Here is a 25701-nt window from a genome sequence, read left to right as displayed (position 1 = left end):
CAATGTTCCTTTCCAGCCGCTCGATCGAGATCAACCGAACGGAAGACCGCAATGGCGATTCACAGTTTTCGCTCAAGACGAAGGAGGAGAAGGACTCGTAGGCTACGCCGACGTCCAAGTCAATCTGAAAGACATAAACGATAACGCACCGATATTTCCACAAGGAGTATATTTCGGTAATGTTACAGAAAACGGCACAGCCGGAATGGTGGTAATGACGATGACGGCCGTCGACTACGACGACCCCTCCGAAGGCACGAACGCGCGATTAGTGTATTCTATCGAGAAAAACGTCATTGAAGAAGAAACCGGATCTCCTATATTTGAAATTGAATCGGAAACGGGCGTAATAAAAACAGCGGTGTGCTGTTTAGATCGAGAAAGAACTCCGGATTATTCGATACAAGTGGTGGCGATGGACGGTGGAGGGTTGAAAGGGACAGGAACAGCTTCGATTCGCGTTAAAGATATCAACGATATGCCGCCGCAGTTTACCAAAGACGAATGGTTTACGGAAGTTGATGAAACAGACGGAGCTACGTTACCTGAAATGCCGATTCTCACAGTAACCGTACACGATGAAGACGAAACTAACAAATTTCAATATAAAGTTATAGAAAATAGCGGGTACGGAGCAGATAAATTCACAATGGTGCGAAATAATGACGGTACGGGATCGTTGAAAATCGTCCAGCCCCTCGATTACGAGGATCTCTTACAGAGTAACGGATTCAGGTTTAGAATTCAGGTGAACGATAAAGGTGAAGACAACGATAACGACAAATATCACGTCGCCTATTCTTGGGTCGTAGTTAGATTGAGAGACATAAACGATAATAAACCCCAATTCGAACGTCCGAACATCGAAGTGTCCGTTTTCGAGAACGCGGAAGTCGGTAAAAGTTTGGAAACTTTCAAAGCCACCGATCCCGATCAAGGCGGTAAAAGTAAAGTATCTTACGCAATCGACAGGACTTCGGATAGGAAACGACAGTTTTCAATTAATCAAGAAGGAACTGTGAGTATACAACGATCTTTAGATAGAGAAGACACGCCTAGACATCAAGTGAAAATATTAGCTATCGATGACGGTATACCACCGAAAACGGCTACGGCGACGTTAACGGTTATCGTCCAGGATATTAATGATAATGCGCCGACGTTCTTAAAGGATTATAGACCCGTGGTGCCGGAACATGTTCCTCCCAGAAAAGTTGTTGAATTATTAGCGACGGACGACGATGACAGGTCGAAGAGCAACGGCCCGCCCTTTCAATTCAGACTCGATCCCAGTGCCAGTGATATCGTCAGGGCTTCGTTTAAAGTCGAACAGGATCAAAGTAAGTTTACATGACGTGCAATATTTTTAAACAGACAAAATCTCCAAAATGAGTTATGTAAATCATAATAATTTATTGAAAACTTGGTCAGTGCATTGAAAATTTATTAGAGACATAAAATTTATTTATAACACATAATTTTCATCGTATAAAACAAAATATTTATATTTAAATCTCATGAAAGGTTAATTTAGAGCAAAAAATTTAATTTATAATACGTAAGAAGTTGATTCAAAGCTCACAAACTTTATAAATTATGAAAAAAAATTCATATAGTACTCAAAAACTCGGTTAAAGAAATAAAAACAAACGAAAAATTTATTCAAAATACGGTTTTTTGTTAAAATTTAGAATAGATTCATTTAAAACTGAATAAAAAATTTATTTAACACATGAGTTTTATTTAGAATATGGAAATTTATTTAGAATTTGAAAGATTTCGAATTAAAAAAATTTATTTAAAATGAATAAATTTATTTAAAACATCAGACAGTTTCATTTAGAACTTGGAAATTTATTCAAAAAAGAGAGTTTTCATTTTACTTACAGAAAGTTTATGAGTAATTTAAAAATTTCTTCAAATTATTCATCCAAAATAAAAAACATTCATTCAAAATATATAAATTTATTTAAAACAACAGACAACTTCATTTTGAACTTGGAAATTTATTCAAAAAAGAGAGTTTTCATTTTAATCGCAGAACGTTTATTCGCAATTCAAAAGTTTCATCCAAAATACAAAACATTCATTCAAAATGAATAAATTTATATAAAACATCAGACAGTTTCATTTAGAACTCTGATATTTATTCAAAAAAGAAAGTTTTCATTTTAATCACAGAAAGTTTATTCGTAATCCAAAAATTTATTCAACAAAAACATAAAAATTGGTTGAAAATTAATAACTGAAATGATGAATTTTTTCTAAGATACGAGATATTCCATTCAAATCGTATTAATTTTATTCGGAATTCAAAAAATTCGATTGAAATTCTTTAAAAATAAATATATTAAATTGAAACAGAAACATTTTTATTTAAAAGACGAAAACTTATCGAAACCACAAAAAGGTTATTCAGAATTCAGTTTCATTTAAAACTTGGTAGTTTATTCAAAAAAGAGAGTTTTCATTTTAATCGCATAAAGTTTTTTCGTAATCTAAAAATTTATTCGAATAATTCATCCAAAATACAAAACATTCATTCAAAATGAATAAATTTATTCAAAACATCAAACTGTTTCATTTAGAACTTGGTAATTTATTCAAACAAGAGAATTTTAATTTTAATCACAGAAAGTTTATTCGTAATCCAAAAATTTATTCAACAAAAACATAAAAGTTTATTGAAAATTTACAAATGATGAAATTTATTTAAAAGGCGCATTATTTTCATTCAAAACGCCGAATTTTTTTCAAGATACGAGATTTTCCATTCAAATCATATTAATTTTATTCAGAATTCAAAAAGTTGGATTGAAATTCTTTAAAAATAAATATATTAAATTGAAACAGAAACATTTTTATTTAATAGCCGAAAATTTATCGAAACCACAAAAAAATTATTCAGAATATAAAAAATATTGAACCAAAATATAAAAAAAAGTTTTTAAAACAAATCTTAAACACAAAAAGGTTTACACGAAAATTTATCAACAAATACTAGAAAATTTATATAAATAAAGTTCAATCAAAGTATAAAAACTTCATTTAGAAGATAAAAAAGTAAATTTGAAACATAGAAAATCATATAAAATAATCAAAAAAAGGAAATTTCGAATATCTTCATAATTTTTACTCATTATAATGTTTTTCCAGTGCTTGGTTTCACTTTGTTGAAATCAACCGTCCGTCTCACATTTTCTCAGTGCTCAACTATTTAAAAAAAATCTGGTATATCCTCCCATGGCTCAAATTTCTTTGTTCTCAAATCTAATAATTCTAATTTTATACTTGCTCGCCGAGATTCACCAGACAGAGTAATTACCCGTTGACGTTTCTATACCCCATTAAAGTTGAACCTTCAGGGAACTTCTCAGTATTACTCGTACAAAACTTCTACAGAGTATTAAAACGATTTTATAAAACATTGTAAAATTAACTTTGTATAACGTACTTACTTTTTCTGTACTAATAGCAGCTATTTTTTTTTAAACAAAAAATAAATGAACTTTCAATATAAATTATCATTATTATTATACGGAAATATTTTTTACAGAGGGCGCAAATGGTGACGGTATGGCAATCATTACATCGCTCAGATCTTTTGATCGAGAACAACAAAAAGAATATTATATACCTATTGTTATTAAAGATCACGGCAACCCCGCAATGACAGGTACAAGTACCTTAACTGTCGTAATAGGGGACGTAAACGACAATAAAATGCAACCTGGTTCAAAAGAAATATTCGTTTATAATTACCAAGGACAAGCTCCCGATACGGAAATCGGTAGAGTATACGTCTACGACTTAGACGATTGGGATCTACCCGATAAGAAATTCTATTGGGAAAGTGTAGATCATCCCCGGTTTAAATTAAATGAAGATACTGGTATGATTTCAATGAAACACGGTACCAGAGACGGAGTCTACCAATTGAGATTCAGAGTTTACGATCGGAAACATACTCAAACAGACGTAGCCGCAAATGTGACTGTTACCGTTAAAGAAATACCGCACGAAGCAGTCGTCAATTCGGGATCGGTTCGTATAGCAGACATAACAGACGAAGAATTCATAAGAATCTGGGATTACCATTCGCAAAGTTTATCGAAAAGTATGGCGGAAAAATTCAGAGATAAAATAGCCGATTTGCTCAATATAAATAGAGAAAACGTGGACGTATTCAGCGTACAATTAAGAAGAAAACATCCGCCCGTAACTGACGTAAGATTTTCCGCTCACGGTTCGCCGTACTACAAACCGGTACGACTAAACGGAATAGTACTAATGCATAGAGAAGAAATAGAAAGAGCCGTCGGTATAAATATTACCATGGTAGGAATTGACGAGTGTCTGTACGAAAATCAAATGTGCGAAGGATCTTGTACAAATACTCTAGATATAAGTGCCTTACCTTACATGGTAAACGCAAATAAAACGGCTCTAGTAGGAGTCCGAGTTGACGTATTAGCCGAATGTACTTGCGGCGCAAGAAATTTCAGTAAAGAAGAAAATTGTCGAAACACTCCTTGTTATAACGGAGGAAGATGTATAGAAACGAGATATTCGTTATCGTGTTCTTGTCCTGCCGGTTATAACGGTCCCAGATGCCAGCAAACTTCTAGAAGCTTCAGAGGAAACGGTTGGGCTTGGTATCCGGCTTTGGAAATGTGCGATAAATCTCATTTGCATTTCGAATTTATCACTAGGAAACCCGATGGATTGTTGTTGTACAACGGACCGATCGTACCACCAGAAAAGGACGAAATAATGGTTTCGGATTATATAGCCGTCGAATTAGAACGCGGATACCCGCGATTACTGCTAGATTTCGGATCGGGAACCCTAGAACTTAGAGTAAAAACGAAAAAGACTTTAGATGACGGCGAATGGCATAGATTGGATATATTTTGGGATACGGAAAATGTCAGAATGGTTGTAGATTATTGTAAATCCGCCGATATATCAGAAATGGAAGACGGTACTCCTCCCGAATTCGACGATAGCAGTTGTCAAGCTCAAGGTACAATTCCACCTTTCAACGAATATCTAAACGTCAACGCTCCTCTACAACTCGGCGGTTTGTACGTTGAACAATTCGATCCTACTCATTATCATTGGCAATATATGCCAGTAGGAAAATCATTCGACGGTTGCATCAGAAACCTCTTCCACAATTCGAAATTATACGATCTAGCTCATCCTGGATTATCTAGACATAGCGTGCCAGGTTGTCCGCAGACGGAAGAAGTTTGCGGTAGATCAGAAACTACCGCTAGATGTTGGGAACACGGTACTTGCGTCGGTAGTTTTAACGAAGCCAAATGCCATTGCCATCCGGGATACACCGGCCCCTCTTGTATGTTAAAAACGACACCTACGTCCTTCAAACCGCAATCTTACGTCAAATACGCTCTGAGCTTCGAACCGGATCGTTTCTCTACACAGATGCAACTCAGATTCCGTACTAGAGAAGAACACGGTGAATTATTTAGGATATCCGATCAACACAATCGAGAATACGCCATATTAGAAATCAAAGACGCTAGATTATACTTTAGGTATAATTTGAATTCCTTAAGAACTGAAGAAAAGGACATTTGGTTGAGTGCAGTTCCAGTTGATGATGGGCAATGGCATGTTGCTAGAGTAAGTAGATACGGATCAGCTGCTACATTGGAACTCGATGGAGGTGAAGGGAGAAGATACAACGAAACATTCAGTTTCGTCGGTCATCAATGGCTGTTAGTCGATAAGCAAGAAGGTGTGTATGCCGGTGGAAAAGCCGAATATACCGGCGTACGGACGTTCGAAGTTTATGCAGATTACCAAAAAGGTACGTAAAACTGTCCAACATCAATTTTTTTCGGATAGAATAGAATTTATTCGTCTCCAGTGATAATTTTATTGTGTCTATTTCTATTCATATTGTTCGACAGGTTGTTTGGATGACATTCGATTGGAAGGTAAGCATTTACCGTTACCTCCGGCGATGAACGGAACGCAATGGGGTCAAGCAACAATGGCTAGGAATCTGGAAAAAGATTGTCCTTCTAATAAACCTTGCGCAAATGTTATATGTCCAGATCCATTCGAATGCGTCGATCTTTGGAACGACTATGAATGCACGTGAGTTAACTATTTAATTTAAAATATTTTTAAAATTATTCGGTAAAATATTGTGCGAACTTGATACTGATGAATAATTATTATTCGAGCTTGTACTCTGGAATTACAGACTTCTAAGTTTTAAATTTGGACTATCTTGTAGCTAAAACTGTTTCTATTGAATCAATCAATGCTGGTGCTTTCAAGACGGGCTCGACAGAAGCCTGATCGACCTTCGGTAACGTCAAGTGAAGCACGTCGGGCCTAGCTATGAATTATGACAACTATCTTCTTAAAATTATGTTTTAATATAAAAAGCGGTAACATTACTTAACTGCACACTTATGGGATGAAAATAAGTCAATTTACAAATATCTGAAGCTTGAGTATAAATTATTCGTACAATTTGACAACGTGTTTGGGACGCTGATTATAGTTGCTGAAATGGAAGGGTTCTGATTGTTTGTTTTAGCTCTATTTCAAAAATAACATTTGATAAAAAGATTTTTGACTATTTATCAATTGAACCTTTATGTCTTTTCGCAAAATATTTACCGAATAACATCACAACCTAACCATTTCGTCATCTGTTCATTTATCCATTTATCAGGCACACAACGATTCATTTAATTATTTTAAATATTGATAAAAATAATTATTTTTTTATATAACAATTTATTATGATAGTTTCATTTTGCGAAGGCACTGAGTTTCTTGTTTTATTTTTTATACATTTATTTTTTAAATTATTTAGTAGGTACACGTGAATGTCAATAAAAAATCTTTCAACTATGTATAATTCTATTTATTAGAATTTTGAATTTTTCAAGAAGCTTCATTATTTCAGTTTATTGATTTGTGGTAAATATCTTGGTGACAATTAATTCAGTAATCAGTGAAGACTAACCTGATCTCATGTTTTTACACATTTCTTTTAAAAAAACACAAATGACGACACGGATTTTCCTTATCTTGAAATTTAACGTTTTAATTTGGGCTATTTATCTTAATAAATCTACACTGACTGACTGACACATGTAAGCGACTTTTTCTTTTTTGAAAATACAAATTTCTATTTATCAAACCAGTTTGATCGAGTTTCAAGACTCTATCCATAATACCGACGACGCTCAAACTGATCTACAGCTGATTCAATCCAGGACAATACTTCTTGGTAAATTATCAAAAGCTATTTTGAAGGATAGTTATTTTCAAATAAGTCAAAACATCAAGTGAAATCCTTTGGTATATTCGATCTTTGAATCAAATTTGCAAATAATATTTCTTACACGTCCTTGATGAAAACAATCCTCAAGGACAGTGAATTCGATATGACATTTTCGCACAATCCTTAATAACAATGTGAGCTTTTTCACACATTTTTCACTTCCGGCTTGAAAATCTACTTTTATAGACCTCGTAAGGCTTTAACATAATTTGGGCAAAGAAATTCTGGAATCTATTTATGTTTTTTAATACGAGGGCCGTTTTTTTACAACCTTCGATGGGCTATAAATAAAATATAGAATAAAAGTTTTATTTTATTACCAAAAGATTGATACACCGAAGAGATTGAGACATTTGTCGTATCTGTGGACAAGTTTTTCAATACCCTCTTCAAAGAAAGTTGCCGCCAATCTGGAAATTCCGTAGACCAAGCAGTAATGGTGAATCTTCAACCATTTTGCCAAATCGTTGAACCAGGTGATCTGAAACGACATATTTGCCTCCTCATTCTTCGATAGATTTTTGCAGAACTACAACCTTCATCCTGAAGAAAACAAATCACACTTGGCGGTAGCATCAATAATGACAGACATGTCTACGTGGCTGTAGCACAACGCCGACTGACGCATAAATGTGTAGTGTGTAGTGCGGGAGGTTCACTACAGCGTATTTTTTCTGTCTGGTGGCAAATTTCAGCTATTTTACAAGGAAAATTATAAATTTAATTATTAAAGTATCGACTTTGAAGCGTTATCTTATTTTTGCCCAAGCCTAATTTTAAAAAACTAAGAGACTCGTCTACGACAATTGGTAATAAACAAAAACTATTCAGCAAGGGTCCATATGACAGATTGGAATCCTCAATTTTCAAATGTTCGCTTCGAAAACGATATCTAAGACTGAAAAGACTCTTTCCAGCTTCTTGGAAAGAGGATTGCCAACTCAAAAGCGCCAAAACAAACAACAATATGTTTCGCTAGACCAGTGTCCTTAACTCATATACATGGTTGCCTATAAGTACAACACCATTCACGTTTTAACTTTATTCCTTATATTTAGAAGACCACGACATATCAAAAATGCCTTCAGTCATTAATTAACATCACTGCCTTGCTTACCAGAGTATTCAGAAAGACATTATTTTATGTTTGTTTCTAATAAAATAACAAAAGTTATATATTGGCGCAAATTATTAACTTTCTATAGGTTTTTCAAAAATCATGTTCTGTACTGTACTGTACTGTACTTTCCACAAAATTTCTAATTTTCTGTAATGTCACCAAGAAATCAACATTCAGTGTACCTCAAAATTTGTTTTATTACTTTGTATTCGCACTACTGTAAAATCCATATTTTGAAATGTGATATCCACGTTACCAACTTGTAATATATAAATTATAATTCCGCTGAAAGGAACGTCATCTACAGTAAGAAACATTCCGCAAACACAAATATACATTTTCCCATAACGCTATGTTGTAAAACCTTATATAAAGTTTGACATACCGCGTTGTTGTTTGATTACATGTTCGATATGATTTTCTAAGACATGTTTCCATTAAAACACTATAAAGAAATAACAGAAATGAATCATTGTAGCAATAGAACGTGTTGAACAATTCACAGCTGCTATATTTATAAATGATGTTCAATTTAGGATCATAATTGTATGTTGGACAATCCGAGACTTGTAAATATCCAATAACAATGTAAATTCCTTCAGAAGAAAAACTACTAATACTCCAATCTCAGTTTTTTTATGAATTCTATAAAAAACGTTCAAGTTAACCTTGTATTTTAATACACAAGGGTGGTCCCAGAAATACTTGGCTTGATCTAGAGATGGCCATACAAACTGCAAAGACCAGACTCTAGAAACGTTGAAGAAAATCCATGAAGAGGTACTGGATGATCTAGCAGAGCTAGCAGACACAGTAGGCATTCCAAAAAGTGTTGGGACATGAGGAAGTTGGACGCAAGATGGGTGCCGCGTTTGCTCACAATGGAACAAAATGTTTCGCAACAATTTTGGCACCGTTTCATCATGATTTCACACCCGAACCCAAAGATCAATCAAAACCATGGACTGAATAGAGAGGACCCACTCTAAAGAAGGCAAAGAACATTCCATCTGCAGGTTTTTTGGGATGCGCGTGGGATAATTTTTGTTTTTTCTTTGTTGAGCCAGGTACTGCTGGGACCATCCTCGTAGTTCATTAACATCGAGAAAAAATGGAGTTACTTGCCTTAATTTTAATAATCCTTAACCTGAATCTTCCAAAAACAATTTTTTTTTCGGCATATATTAAAATTCAAAAAAAATAATAACTGTGAATGTGACATTAGTTTCTACCAATATTACAAAGTTTTTGATTTATGAAAAAATTATTTTGTATATCACGTTTCAAATAAAAAACTTCTTCGCCATACAGTTTCATCCAATCGCCAAACACGACACTTCAAAAAAATGTTTTATTATGAAAAATATGTTTGCTTAACTTGATGTAGTTGTGGAGAGGGCCGGGTAATGTCTTCGGATGGTAAAGACTGCATGGACAAGGACGAATGCGTCGACTTACCTTGTCTAAATGGTGGTACTTGTATCAATTTGGAACCAAGATTCCGGTACCGTTGCAATTGTCCAGACGGATTCTGGGGCGAAAATTGTGAATTGATCCAAGAGGGTCAAACCCTCAAACTCAGCATGGGGGCGTTGGCGGCGATTTTGGTCTGCCTACTCATCATATTAAGTACGCGTATAAAATACTCTAATTAGAGTACCGTATAAATGATGGATATTAGAATTAATTTTGAATAAAAATAAACAAACTAATAAAATACAAAATTTTTATTATCTAGTAACTTTAATTTTAGATTTCAGAGTTGGTAACAATCATTATTATTGTAGCGCAGTAGTCACTTCTATTTTACAGCCACTTCCAATAGAAAAAAGAATTCGATTTCAATCTCCAGGTCTAAACGTTATATTTTCCAACATCCACTACCAATGTCTTCAGATTGAAAGTAAATTTTAATAAAATTGTGGTAATACGATACTTCAAACTCGCTGGAAAGTTTGTTTCAATATCTTTTTAATGTATAATAGTAGACCATAAAGAGGAAAATAAAAAAGTTATTGGAAAACCACAAACAAATACCACAACAAATCTACCATTGCTCTGAAGTTGTTGCCTTTGATAGGCAATGTAGAAGGAATTGATGTTAGAGATAGTCGTTACATATCAAAATTTGATTGTGATACAGAGGTCGGCATAAGTCAAACATCAAATTTGCATCAAGATAAAAAATGTATCGTCAAAATGAATGTGGTAAAAGAAATTCGAAGGTTTACTTTGCCACATCACGTGAACCAGTAAGAGTACGGACCCACGAGACCTCCCACATGGATACCTACCCACACGCACACCTCAAGCAGGTTTAATTCTTCTTCAATGAAGACGTCATTATTCTAATCATTCCAGTATAGGCATTCATGCCGATTGACCACACCTTTCAGCTTGAATATTGCTTCTACCGATCACAAAGTGGAATGCTGAAACTGAGGATCAAACTCTTTCTTGAAGCGGTTATAAATACTGAAAATGACGGGCACTTGATATCATGACACAAACACACTGCCCAAATGCCTAAATACAAAATGGAAATGGAAATGGAATGGAAATAACAGCCTTCGGGATGATTTTGTTGTTGTTAGAGTTCCAAACCTTTTACAAACACAATGGAGAGCCAAAAACTTCTAATTTTTTTCCAAAAGCACCCCAAAATACTCAAAATAGATATTGACAACGTCTCTTTGCACTACTCATGGCGTAAAAACTGTTTCGACGTTAGATTTGATAAAAACAAGTCTTAAATGAACATTATCAAACACAAATAAGGAAATTTTCTAAGCTACTGTAATCTTTGTAATCCCATTACATGACTTACGTGTTCTTGTTTTTATAATGATCGATTAATTAATTCTAATACCATCATTTGTAATCGCACTACTTAATATACACGTTAAATGTTACTTTTTTTAAGTTAATGTGCACGATAGATAAATATTTGTTTGATGTAAATTTCTATTTGAAATATCAAAATGAATTTTTACATCAAACATTGCTTGGCTATATAGCTTGATCACCTTGTACTTGCATTTTATGTTAGTTAACTAGGTTTTTTCGTGTAGCTACAAATTTCGATTGTATCAATTTACTAATTCAATGTCTTCATTTACAAAAAAGTAGGTTTATTTGATCGAATCACAAATATAAATACTGATTATCCTATATTTTTGTTATTCCCTATATATCTACTTGTCTCCATACATATAGGAGCGTTTTCTTGGTGGGTTTGTAGCAAAATTAAACACTAATGTGTACTAACTCTAATATATTCCGAGCATCCGAATACTTTCATATCTGGGAATCAATTATTTAAGAATTTAAAAAACATTAGACTCATCAACTTCAAAGTTCAATCTTCAAATTAGAAATATCATCTGAATAAATGATTTCTACTATTCACTTATGAAATCAATTTGAAATTGAATATTCGGAGAGAGAAAACGACTACTTTCTTGGCTAATATCTCGACGATGATTGAATTGCATCTACTCTGAAGAGCATGATGTAAATCGAACTTTTAGTCGATATTAACATTCCCAATGGCTTTTCACTTTTTTACTTTTTCTTCATTCAGTTGTATTAAAAACTTCTAATTGCTCTTTTCCTTTGTGGTGTTGTCGTTATCATTAACTTCGATTTATCTTCCTAGCACGATTTCAAACAATTGGTCCAATGAATTTTCAGCGAATTTTGAGCGTTGATGGATTTTTGTCTGATCCCAAACACGCTTCATGGGATTCTGATCAATCCACCTGGGTGGAAGTAGTAGATGAAGAAAATCTATTTCTTCTAAAATAATTACAATAAAAATTAACGATAGAGATATGAAATTGTGTCAGTTCTGTCATGTTTCTATCCAATACAATTAACTAGTGATACAACTTCCTGGGTAAACCATAATTGTACCAAAGGTGGTGAATTTCTTGGTGCAGCTCCCGTCTGCATTGAGCTCGCTTCGAGTATTCCAATAGATCGAGAAGACTCTCCGATAGATCTTGAAAAGGAGACTCTTCAACAAGGTGCCAGAGAAGGTTTGGCAAGCTTCTAAGAGTTTTATTTCTTCAAACTTGGAAGGTTGAACTGATTGAGCTGCGAACCTTGTAATAATTGATAATCAGAGAATTTTTAATAGTGTCTAATTGTTATCGGGATAATTTTTAAGTAATTATTGAAAATCTGAACGTTGTAATAAGTTTTATATAGATTAGAAACTTTTATTATAATCAAATTACACAAGTATCGTATCCCTAGCAAAGCAGAACATTTTTTTAAAATGACTGTCTTAACGTATTGATATTTGAAGTGATTCAAGTCTACTTTTTTGTTAAAAACAATCTAATCAATTGAAATCTGCTGCTATGTAAACAAAAATTTCGTTTTTACACACCAAACAGATAAAATCTTACGTTTAACAACTTATTATTTTATATAATAATAAAAATGATGGAAAATTCTTCCAACCTATTGATAATCATACTTTTTTACTAATTACTATCATATATAGAGTGATTGAATTACTATATCGTCTATATACAGAGTGATTGTTTAATGTGATAAAGTTCAGTGCCTCCTTTATTCCTTTGAAATTATTTACAATTCTACAGGGTGTTCCAGATTTGTGCTGTGCCATATCAAATTTACAGTGTTAATTAGTTAATTAATTTCTGTCAAGGATTCTTTACACACCGTAGTAGCTCAGTATATTGAACAGAGGTCGGTATAAACCTTTTTTAAAGGTCACGTAAAAGACCAAAGATTTACGTGGCCAAATGGACGTTTTATGCAGGTTGGAGCTAAGAGTTATGTATCCATTTTGGATAATGGATAAGCAAACGTGAATTCGTTGAGTGATCTGACACCCTGCGATATCTGCGGGGTGTTCTTTCTCAAGAACCGCGTTCTTGCAAGAGGACCACGACCTCCGAACTACAATTGAAGAATTTGAAACTCTGTTATATCGGAATCTCTACTAAGTAAACATTCTGTATATAGATACTCGATTTTATTTAGGAAATAACCGATTATTGTCTGGTTTTCAAATGATTATTTTATTTTTTTAACTAATAGTGTATAATGTACGATTTTATCTGCAATCAGGGGTGTATTTATCTCATATAACATAAGATTCAGTGCCAAAGCAAGGGAGACCTAACCTAACCTTCTTCGTGATTTGAGTAAGTACTTAGCTTTAAAATTTTTGTGTACCAATTTAGATGTCCGCAAGGTTACAAGCTCCGCGATAGTAGCTGTCACAATGAAAACGAATGCATGTGGTTACCTTGCGTTAACGGAGGTATATGTAGAGATTATGAACCCCCGTTAAGATACGAATGTGTATGTCCATCGGGATTTACGGGAGGTCATTGCGAATTAGAATTAGCATCGGCAGGAGCTATTATGCCGTCCACAGATTTTATTTTAGCTGTTATCGTTTGCTTGTTTGTACTTTTGGGTAAGTATAATTTTTTTAGTTGTACATAAATCTATTTCTAGACGTGTCGTATAGACACGTCGAGAAATAGAATAAATGTGCATGTAGAAACCCTCCTAGTACACTTAAAAGCACTCTATTCTTTCATAATTTACTTAATTTTGACTAAAGATCAAGTGGAAGTATAATTTTGGATTCAGAGTACACAATTTCGATGAAAACGTTATGTTATAACCCCAATTTTATGGAAAATATTGAATAAAATGTTTTTTCTTTCGATATCTCTGGATATATTCCATTAAAGACTTCTAATGTTCCATCAATGATCAAAAATTTCGTTTAAACCTCGTCAATAAGGCCTGGGAAATATACATTCAATAATAAAGATCATCAACGACTGCTTTGTATATTTAAAAATGATTTAAATGGAGTAATCATCTCCAAAACAAATATTTCAAGTTAACAGTAATCTGCGGAATATATCGATCGTAGCTTTAAAAAAATACACAGAACAAAGTTCGATTTTTCACGTGTGAATTTATACGAACTACTCATATGTTCGTGGTTCAAAATTTGATAAAATTTCAAAATATTTTGAACTGTGACCTGGCTTAACGATGAATGGTACTTTTACGGGGAATATTAAAATTAAATTAAAGTGTTTCTGGTCAACTCTTTACGTTTTGTAGTCGCAGTTTAGGTCATCCTCAACGTTCGTTATTAGATCAGCACGTTTGAATTCAGTTTCCCAAAATATACGGTGGTGAATGATGATGTAAAATCTTCATGCAAGGGTTAATGCAATTTTTTCCATTTCCCCATTAATCTTCACAACGATTCACTTGAACAATTATCAAACATAAACTTAGCATTCAAAATTGTTGAAATTCGACATCTTCAGACTGAGGCCGGAAACTTTTAATGCGAATTTATAATTGCGTTTGTAAATACATTTTGGAATTATGGACAAAACCACGTTTACAGAACCGCCAAAGAAAGATGGAATCCCATGAATCTCATTGCGCGATTAACTAAATCAATCCAAGATTCAATTATTGGATTGGCTATCCTATAGCCCAGACATGAAACCTATAAAGCAGACGTGGGATGAACTAACTAGCAATCCCTAAAAAATAATAAATCAAATGTTACTCAGCGGTATACCGAGAAGAATGAATGTTGTAATTTAGCTCGAGGGAAACTTTATAGGCAAAGTGACGTCGAACGATAGCCATGGACCTTAAGTGGAACGATAGAAAGGGTGCTATAATCTATAATTTTCATTTAATGCTAGAACGTAATTATGAAATATATCAGGGGTATTTAACTTAATTGGAGTTAACCAAAAACACTTTATCTTCAGCATATTGATTAAATCTCAGATCAACCGAGCGACTAAAGAGCAAAGGGTGTCGAAATCACGTGTATTCAAACGTAAATACACTCAGAGAACAAAATCAAATCGTTATACTGAGAAAAATTAATCATTTGAATTGAATATTTCTTATCTATAAGACAATAACATTTCAGTGTACGTGTTTGAAACTTTTTTGAAAATTTTACGCGCCAGCGAATTGTCGCTTCTCGTTGGTTAGTTGTGTTGTAGAATTTTTGTGGATCAGGTGAAGTAAATAATAAACTCGTGAAAACTGAATACTTTAATTAAAACTCGTAACTCGAACGTTTACAAGTAAAGCAAATAACCGACTGACTCTAGTAAAAATACGATACATTTTTAGACCTCTTTAAACAAGAACAGAGCGTCATTCTTATCGTTAGCAAAACATACACATAAACGAAAAACTAAACCAGTAGATATAAAAACGTTCAACAAATGTATCGATTACAAAAAACTCGTATGTCAGCCTACAAAAGCCGACACGCTAGTCAGTGATGCTTTTAAACACTTCAATAAGTTGATGTTTAATTGAAGACGTTGTCTTCGAAAAACAAAGACGATATCTATATCAATATTTCCACTTTCTCTTTAGTCCTCAGCATCAACGTTACATATTCACTATAGTAACATTGCTAGTTAATTTATAGCAAAATAATTATATAGTTTGACTCCTTTAGATTACGAATTTAAAATATCTACTTCAGGACGATTTTTCAAGTATTTATTCCAATTTTCTGAGCATGAAAATATCCACGAAACTAGATTCAAAATGCTTCCAAACAGCTCTAATTAAAATTCCACTGAAATAATATTTATAGAGAAAAGAAATACGATTATGTAAAATTTGTAAAGAACTTAACAAAAAATTGACAGTATCAAAACTATTATTTTCTAGATTGTATTTCTCTTTATCAATCAATCATCTACTTCAATACATTTGTCGGAGCTATTACAAACGCTTTGATTTATATTTGTTATTTCTGAAAATGCGTGTCGAATTCTTGCTCAAAATGTATTCATATTCCTTGATCGAATAGTTAGTTCTGAGGATCTAAGTGACCAATCTATCAAAGGAATAGCGTGTAATTTTCATTCCAATTACCTCACAGCTCTGAAATAATGAACTTAACACACTCTTAAGCAAATAAGTCTCGTAACTTTTCGGGTGGAAAGCTTGTTTTCTTTTTAGATACCGTTGAATATTTTCTCAATGAACATTCGGATTATTGAGTCGTTGTTTTATAGTCTTGGCGATTCTAATTACCTGGGTAATTCGTTTATAATACGCTATCGCCCTAGTCGAGGTTTTTAACATTCCTCGAGGCATCGCTAGCTTTGAAGCAAGTCTCTTCCGCTGGGTTAAATCCCAGAATGTTCCTCTTTGCGTTCACAAAACCAACACCGGAATGTTTTGGATTATGTACAGATCTTTATTTTTTCGCTTTCCCATAGATTAAAACGTTTCTTAATCTTTAAATTGTCATAACTTTCTTATTGATAAATATTACGTGCAGCTTTACTGAAGCACGATTAACGTACTTTGGACTACGCGAAAAGAAGTTTGAGAGGTCTGAACTGTGCGCCGTGACGCCCTGTGTAGAAATCTCAAACTAGTAGAATAATATATCATCCAATAAAAGTTGACTGGTATCTATTTTGATTCTGTTTTTTGAAGCATTTTGAGTTACTTAATCGAAAAAAAATTCGTGATCAATTTACAAAATGTATACAAAGTTTTAAATTCATAATTTCGTATTGGAACAATTCCAATAAAAATAATTGGATTTTTTAGTTTTGGTATTGGTGTTCGTCGTCTATAATAGAAGACGTGAAGCGCATATTAAATACCCCGGTCCCGATGACGACGTACGAGAAAATATTATAAATTACGATGACGAAGGCGGCGGCGAAGACGACATGACGGCTTTCGATATCACGCCTCTCCAAATACCAATTGGAGGACCCATACCTGAATTAGGACCGCCAAAGATTGGATGTAAGTGACACAATTAAATGAAAATTTTCTGTAAATTCTTTCATACATTGGGCATTACATTCTTATATAGCCGCGAAAAGTTCAATATCAAACGATATTTCGACTAAAGAGTGTCTCAAAAAAATTCTCTCGACTAATATAACAAAACGTAATTTGTCTTTAGTTATAATGGGCGTCGGTCAAGAACCTAACGTAGGAATCTTCATTGAGGAACATAAAAAACGAGCCGACAGCGACCCTAACGCTCCACCTTTTGACGACTTACGGAATTACGCTTATGAAGGAGGCGGTAGTACTGCTGGGTCTTTGAGTTCTTTGGCTTCAGGTAATATTCAAAATAAAAAAATAACTATATAGAATAGAATACAATTAAAATGACATCAATTTGTTTGCAACGATTTCTTTAATTACTGATTCGCCGTCTGTATTTTTAAAGTACTTATATAAACAATTTAGGATTTTCTCCATTCCATTTTTTCCTTGTAAACATGACCATTTAAGTGAAAATGAACTGCATGTATCTTAACCTTTTAACTAATAGTATGGGGATCCCTTAGAATGCTCTAAAAGGCCTAGTTTAGTCGGTTGCAACAGTACAATGTTACGCCCGATTTTAAGGGTGGTCTGGATCATTCGTGTATAGTCTAAATCCGTTAAAAAAGGTTAAAGGGATGCAGTTTTACGTACATCTTCAATATACGACGAAGTTCTTCAAAGTATTACCAAAGATTTGGATGCCTGAATCGGCCCGTACATATTTGCGCCACGGTCTATTCCCTTTCCCTTTTTATTTTTTGTTAATAGTCGTGGTCATTATTTTGAAGTTTCTAATAAATGATTTAAATTGCGAGAAATGTTGTAAGAATCATTTTTCTTGTGAAATTGTTTCACGCAGAATGTGAGTTGATCTCCAGAGAACAGACCCGACTACCCTGCAATGTTTCTACCCTAAACAGACTACAAAAACAATTTACAATTCGCCGTTGCCATCCAAATGCTTTTATTCTATTAATAACCTCCGTGACCTGGAACTTCTAACTCATCAACACTCATTTTGTGCCGTCTATTTATAGACTATTCTGTTTATAGGTACCGACGACGAGGCTCAAGAATATGACTACCTGGGCGCTTGGGGACCTCGTTTTGACAAATTGGCAAACATGTACGGCCCGGGAGAAGAGACTGAACAGGAAGAAGAATAAATATTAAGTCTAAAAGTGAAATAATAATAAAAAAAAAACATTCCTCCATCTAAAATAAAAAAGAAATGCTTTCGCGCGACCTCCACAACGCGTGTTCAATAAGACTGTTTTGCAGTTCTACTGCTGTTTAAATAATTCTAGACAATTTATATAAAGAAGCACACCTGCGAAATTACGTACTGCATAAACTCCGTTGAGATAATTTTCCAATTGTTGGTATAAGCTCATTTGAATATCAGTCTATTCGCAAGAACGTTAATGGCGAGAAATATTTTTAAAAAAGCAACAACGAAATTTATGCTTTAGATTCTATAGGAAACGACTGATATGTGGAACTAATTATAATGGATCCAAAAAAATTATGACTTTGCTTGATAATCAATAGAAAAGTTCTTTTCTTGATCATTGATTGATCGAAAACTAACCTCTCCAACAATGAGAAGAGGAAAATATCAGTTCTTGAACATCAGTTTGACAATTAATTTAATTTTCTATCTTATAACATAATGCCATCTATTGGGTTGATATAAAACTATTATCAGTAAAAATTCCAGTTTTCTACAACTGTCGATAAATATTACAGATTACTACTACCAAATATAACTTATAACATAATGCCATCTACTGGATTGATATACAAATATTATCAATGAAGATTATAGTTTTCTACAGCTGTCGATAAATATTACAGATTTCTACTACTAAATATAACTTATAACATAGCGCCATCTACTGGATTGATATATACAAATATTACCAGTGAGAATTACAGTTTTCTACAACAAAAATTTTACAGATTTCTACTATTAAATACGGTAAACTTCATCAATAAATAATTAATTCCATGTAACTATTTAATTCTGCTTTTAACGCTCTTGCTATTATTATGTACGTAGTTGTTGAATAGTAAAATATTGTTAATGATTATTGACTGATAGCTGTGAAGGGTGAAAAAATCTCAATGGTTCAATCTTCCATTCCCGTATATTATTCTTTAACCCACTGCCACTTTTTAATGTTTGTCTCCTACTAAAAATATGTGTGTGTGTCGCGCGTCTTATTTTAACAGTTTATGCAGAACTTTTGCAAGAGAATGCTACAACGTTGCATGATAAGTTTTAATGTAACTATGGCACGAAATAATACAACGAGGACTTCAATACATTTCCACCTTAGTTTAATTAAATTGATTTCCGAAAAACTCGTAGACGTGATTTCTTTTACAAATTAGGCAGAATAAGAACTGGATGTACCATCAATCGTTAAATAAAAATTTTACTTTCTCAATAATATCAACATGTCAATTAATGAATTGAATTTTCTATTAAATTTTCTGATATCAATTTCACAATAGCATCAATTGTTTTAATCGTGAGAATCTTGTTAAAAACTGATCCATTTTGCATTGTTGCCAGTTCAATATATTCTGATGTGGAAAAGCTTTGAACTATCTTTCAAGCAATTATATGTGTCCTTAAAATAAGTATGTAAAAAACAGAAATGGCAATAAAAATATAACATAAAAAGTTCTTGAGATTAAAACATAAATGTTTTGGTGTCTAAATAAATTGTGGGACTGTATTGAAAATTCTTGAATAATTTTGTCCTGTCTTTGAGAGCCAGTATTCCTACAAAAACTGTAGGATCAGTCACTTTTAGGTCAAATTACAGGTTTAGATTAGATTTATCTGCGAAAAGTTGTGAATGAGATTCACTACAAGAAATATAGAATATGGTAAACACAAAAATAATGTATTTCGATATAGGGAACTCGTGTGATATATTTAATCTCAAACACATCATTTTTAACCTGTGTTATGATCCCATTAGCGCTTATAATGCCTATTTATTGCCTGAAAATTGTCGCCAAACAGATGAACATTAACAAAAAAAAAAGTGACATGAACAAAATATACCTCACGCTCATTAACTATATAAAATAATTAAAGTTAACCAAAGATACCAAAGATGAATGTACGAAATATTTCACAACATTCAAATCCCATCTCTAGTCAAATATTCGAGTTGCATTGTTTTTCCATAAAATGAATTAGAATGGAAGAAATCGCGCAACGCTGCTTCGGCGTAGTAGACACAACATTTATGGGCCATGGCGTAAAAAAACAACATCTTGTTTAGGAATGATTAGCGTTCGTTTTTTCTTTTAATGAAACCCTTTTGATATACGTGTGAGCTCATAGATATTTATTCTATCGTTTCTACAGGATATTATGTTGAGATGATACATTTTTTTGCTATTTTTATTATCTATTTTTCTTGTAGTACTTGATGAATATATGCAAGCGTGCGTTTTAACTGTATATAGAGCATCGACTCCACATCGTTTTTATATAGCACTCGTAATATATACAATGTTGCCATAAGTTTTATTATCGGACATTTTGTAATAATTTATTAATGCTCACTAGAAGAAGAAAAAACTTATGTTTTGGTAGTTATGTATATATAGTTCACCGGAAAGAAAGAGATTGGATGAATGCGAAGAGAGCCAGTGCCAATTATAACCAATATATGTAATAAAATTCTGAATGCTGTGTAACAATTATAATATGTGTTTGCACTTGTGTATTATTTGACATGTATACTTAATATTCTTATGACATCGCACTATATTATCCAAAAAAACAAAAAACAAACGTGATCATTTGTCTATAAAAGTCATTCATCGTTTTCATGTTGGCAAAATATCATCGTGGTACGACGAAAACAATCGTAAATTATTTGAAAATAAGACAGTTAAAAATTTCAAAAATTACCGGCAAATGAAAAGTAATATTATAATGTAATAAATAAAAATTTATTCACATGCATACTGTATCTTAATATTCTATAATAAATCTACTAAATTGAGCTAACTCGCAAGCTAATTCCTTTTAAAACTAAATTAATGGAATTTGAATCCTATTACTTGAAAATTAACACGCATATTAATTAGAGGATTGTGAGGATGCTTGTATAACCAGGAGAATTTTTGACCTTGGCTACAATAAAAAAATATTCTGTTTTGTGCAGTGTTATTAAAATAACTCTTGTGATTCTGTAGTCATTTCTCCACGTTGATATTTTGTTACCTCACAGTAACCATCTAGAAATTAGTTTTAACTTGGGTGATTTTATTTATTAATTTTAAATATTTATAAGTTGTTTGTGTCCATGAATTTGTAGAAATGTTTTGTCTCTTTTTTGTACATGAAAGTTTTATTTGAAATTTTATTGAAATAAAATTCTATAGTAAAATTGAATTTTCATTTTTACCCTCCAATTCATCGAAACATTATAGAGCTTATACAGAAATTGTTCTAACGAAAACTTTGCAATCTCCTGGAATATTATCAAAGGAAAACTTTTAAATTCATCAATTTATTTAAAATCCAAGCACTAATTTACAAAACTGATTCTTTTCATTTTCTAATTCCTTAACTACAGAATATATTTTTATATAGCACGCCTATGGTAAAGCGGATATTGGTTGTCCGCCATATGCAACAACCATCCTGGACACCAAACTTTTGTTTATTGTTCTTTACTTTACTTTTAATTAAATGACTGGCATATATGAATTTAACTAAAAAATAATCCCAGATTTTAAAAGTATTTTGTACGTAACATTTTCTGCCAATATCGTAGATGCGAATCCTGTATAAACGATAAGGCTCAAAGCCTCCATTCGCTCCTTGTGAATGCTTCATTAGGATCTATTAAATGTCATTGTCAATAAAGTCAAAGTAGTCAACCATCATATGACATTCTATATGGTGTTTAAATGCAAAGGGTAATTTGCAGGTGGTTTTTACAAGAAATGGCCACGTAAAATATAAAATGCGCGAGTCCTCAAATATGTTAGTAATAATGTCATACGTTTTATACATTCTTATTCTACGGTAATATTTATCGATATAGTAAATTATCAAAATGGATTTTTATTCGCTGGTTCCTGAAGGTAGCGATGACAATAAAATAATAAGGACCATAGAATGGGATATGATGGACAAAACGAAATTTTTCCCATTATCCATGCTGAGTTCATTTAGCGTTAGATGTGCACTTTATCCTTTAACATTAATAAAAACTAGGTTACAAATTCAAAAGCACAATGATTTATACACGGGTAAGAACATTTGATTATTTACGTTACATAATTAGTTAAACAAATAATTGAAAATAGTTTTTTTCTAAATTATAAGTAGTTATAAGATGCTCGCGTGATAACAATTTTAGAGATATGTTTGAATTAATTGAATTAACCAATACATATTGAATTTTATGAAGTTTAACTAAAATTTGGGCTCGAACTCGTTAACGAGATTGGTATTACACCCACTTATAACTGCAATAAATAATTGTAGGTATATTTGACGCCTACGGTAAAATATATAGGTATGAAGGATTTTCTGGTCTATATAGGGGATTTTGGGTATCTTCTGTACAAATTGTTAGTGGTAAGTAATAAATTGTATCTTAAAATAGCAGTTTACTAGATTAGAATATTTGTAGGTGTATTTTATATCTCAACCTATGAAGGAGTGAGACATATTTTACACAAGAAAAAAGTACATTCTAGTTTAAGAGCCCTTATAGCTGGAGGATGCGCCTCATTAGTTGGTCAAACTATTATAGTACCTTTTGATGTACTTAGTCAACATCTAATGATGATGGGAGTTAACGGTAGAGAGGAAAAAGTAATTTTTTTATTCTAACAATTAACATGAAATTAAAATATATTAAAATTTTCAGGCTTTTAACCATTTGGGAATAAAAATTCAATCAAATAAAAGTAAATTTGCTTTAACAATAGATGTAATGAAACACATATTTAAAATGGATGGTATTGCTGGTTTTTATAGGGGCTATTGGGCAAGTTTATCTGCCTATGTTCCAAACTCAGCTTTATGGTGGGGATTCTACCACTTTTATCAAGGTACGAGGTATCATATATAGGGTGATTGATTGAAAATATTCAATTCTTGGTTTCAAAATATTACAATTTAGTTTCATGACTTAACAGGTGAATTTTGATTTCTAAAAAAGTTTTTATATATTCTCAATCTCTATCTGAAAATCTTCATTTTAGGTTTTTTGACATGAAAAATGCCAATTTTGATTCAAAAATGAATAAAATAATAAGAGTAATTATTTTATTTTTCTAATAGTAGCCTTAATGTGGGTAGCAGGCTAACAAGATATGCAAAGCAATGATGTAGCAGACAGCTTTGTGAAAAAAGGGGCAATTACTCCACAGAGCTCTACTGTGGCCTCATGAGATGCCACATTAACAACTAACTAAACAGATTCATAACCATATCAGTTCATATTTCTGAGAAACTTCTTGAGTTATCTAGAAATAATCTTAACCTGGTGGTTAGTTTTCTGATAGATTACTACTTCATCAAATATAACCTTAAGACTAGGCATGAGAGAGAATGATAATTGCAGATTCTGTAAACTAGCCACAAAGAGAGCAGAGCACTTATCAGATATAGAGTCTGAAGAACATTAGGAGTTAACCAGATATGACCTTAAACTGGTGGTTAGTCTTTTTATGAGTCATTGCCCCATCAAAAATCACCTTTTTCAAAAAAGATATTTTTTGTTATTTCATGTTGACTTATAGAACGTGAAGATTTCATTTGATCTAGGTATTTCTGAAAATTGAACAAAATCAAATCCTTCCAATTTTGTATTAATTTGTTAAATATCTATTTCCTTTATTAATTATTAAATCATTAAAAGATGATGATGTACTAATGTAATAATATTGCGTCTTATGAATATCGATTTTTTTACATAGGAAGTGATTTAAATTTGTTTTTCAGACCAATTATTTTATGTACTGCCCAGTTGGTTCTCCCATCTCCTCCTTCAAAGTATCTCCGGAACATTAGGTGGATTTACTACAACAGTTTTAACGAATCCATTAGATGTAGTTAGAGCAAGGTTACAAGTCCAAAGAATAGGTTCAATGCGCACAGCATTTAGAGATTTATGGGTAGAAGAAGGTCTCAATATGTTCACCAAAGGTCTAAGTGCAAGACTTATACAATCGGCCACGTTTAGTTTTAGTATAATAGTTGGTTATGAAACAATTAAAAGAATATCAGTTAATGAAGAATATAAACAATTTGTTAAATGGTGATAACTATCTATTAATAGTGTAGGTAATTATATTTTTTTAAATTTTATTTTATTATTGTGGTGTGTCCTTCAAATTGTAGTTTATTATTAACGACAAAAATTAAGAACAATAATATAATGAAGTAGTTTTAATCTTTATTTGTTACCATGAATCTGGAAGTAGGAAATTTTATGAATCTATATAATGTAGGGGATGATTTATAGTCGGCAAAGGGGAGGAATCTAAATTGATTGTAGAATCTGCCACCACAGTATGTATTATGTAAGCTGTGAAATACTACAGCTTGAAGTTCGAGATTTCCTGTGGAACCTGTAGCAAGAGAGTTTACTTTACGACTCCAAACACTCAATTGATAATTTGGTTTCGAAATCTAGCTTTGCATTCAAATGACCCAGAGCAATAGGGTTAAACTCATGTTGAATCTCTTTTCGAATTGCTTTACTTACAAATCAAATTGAGCCACTGTGGAGCTTGGGCCCCACATTAGGAAACACTGATCTAGAGCCTTTTTTATCTATCTCATCGGATCCAAAGGTCGTCTAGTATCATTTGGAGAATGGTATCGTTGGTTGGTAGTCTAGTATTTCAAAATTGAGCATTATAAGTAACTTTAAACAGCAGAAAAATTACTATAAAATGTTTCTTATTGGTATCGACGAATAATATGTTATATAACTTATTTAGGAGGAAACATATTTGTTTAAAAAAAAATTTCGTAATTCATGGAGGGGAATCTTATTAGCAGGCCAGAGTTTATTTTCGTGAACGTTTATAAATTATCTACTTTCTAAGCATCAAAAATGATGACTGTTTATTGCAGTACAATTTTTTTATCATTACATGAATATTTTTTTAGTTTTAGATAATTACCAGGCTGTGTATCTTCAAAAATATACTGTGCCGAATTTATTTTATTGTTAAATTTGATTTTATCTTATATTACCATTAAATTTATAGTTTATTTATTGAACATTTGTATATATAAAGTATTTATTACATTATAAAATGTTAGAATTGTTATTTATTAATAAAGTACCTATTATCTACTACC

General features: G+C 32.5%; 2 protein-coding genes across 5 annotated transcripts in view; both read left to right on the top strand.

Annotated features, from left to right (window-relative positions):
* The window catches only part of LOC130441309 (neural-cadherin-like), a 110916-nt gene extending 89168 nt beyond the window's left edge, over nucleotides 1–21748 (top strand). The window contains exons 6-12 of the mRNA XM_056774925.1: nucleotides 17–1340; nucleotides 3557–5839; nucleotides 5943–6132; nucleotides 9847–10088; nucleotides 17091–17294; nucleotides 17458–17619; nucleotides 18384–21748. Coding sequence (XP_056630903.1) covers nucleotides 17–1340; nucleotides 3557–5839; nucleotides 5943–6132; nucleotides 9847–10088; nucleotides 17091–17294; nucleotides 17458–17619; nucleotides 18384–18496 — 4518 coding nt within the window. The 3' untranslated portion in view covers nucleotides 18497–21748. The remainder of the gene's footprint in view (nucleotides 1–16; nucleotides 1341–3556; nucleotides 5840–5942; nucleotides 6133–9846; nucleotides 10089–17090; nucleotides 17295–17457; nucleotides 17620–18383) is intronic.
* A 479-nt stretch (nucleotides 21749–22227) lies between these two features.
* Nucleotides 22228–25696, top strand: LOC130442082 (solute carrier family 25 member 44). 4 transcript variants are annotated; one of them, XM_056776086.1, is made up of 6 exons: nucleotides 22231–22625; nucleotides 22864–22956; nucleotides 23012–23196; nucleotides 23252–23435; nucleotides 24331–24672; nucleotides 25507–25696. In XM_056776086.1, the coding sequence occupies exons 1-5, from the start codon at nucleotides 22430–22432 to the stop codon at nucleotides 24648–24650; spliced, it is 978 nt and encodes a 325-aa protein (XP_056632064.1). In that variant the 5' UTR covers nucleotides 22231–22429; the 3' UTR covers nucleotides 24651–24672; nucleotides 25507–25696. The 4 variants fall into 4 exon arrangements, with proteins under 4 accessions (XP_056632063.1, XP_056632064.1, XP_056632066.1 ...); XM_056776088.1 differs by having other exon boundaries at nucleotides 22243–22625; nucleotides 24331–24668; XM_056776087.1 differs by having other exon boundaries at nucleotides 22258–22356; nucleotides 22412–22625; nucleotides 24331–25696.
* The last annotated feature ends 5 nt before the right edge of the window (nucleotides 25697–25701 follow it).

The sequence above is a fragment of the Diorhabda sublineata genome, chromosome 3 (genome assembly GCF_026230105.1).
Source record: "Diorhabda sublineata isolate icDioSubl1.1 chromosome 3, icDioSubl1.1, whole genome shotgun sequence".
NCBI lineage: Eukaryota > Metazoa > Arthropoda > Insecta > Coleoptera > Chrysomelidae > Diorhabda > Diorhabda sublineata.
Note: the sequence above shows the minus strand (reverse complement) of the source record. Positions and strands in the feature narration are given on the sequence as shown.

Bases quoted from the DNA above. Each gene is read 5' to 3' on its own strand.
- LOC130442082 (XM_056776085.1), top strand. From the start codon at position 22,430: ATGGATTTTTATTCGCTGGTTCCTGAAGGTAGCGATGACAATAAAATA. The intron at 22,626-22,863 runs GTAAGAACATTT...AAATAATTGTAG, and splicing joins GCACAATGATTTATACACGG to GTATATTTGACGCCTACGGT. The intron at 23,436-24,330 runs GTACGAGGTATC...TTTGTTTTTCAG, and splicing joins ATTCTACCACTTTTATCAAG to ACCAATTATTTTATGTACTG.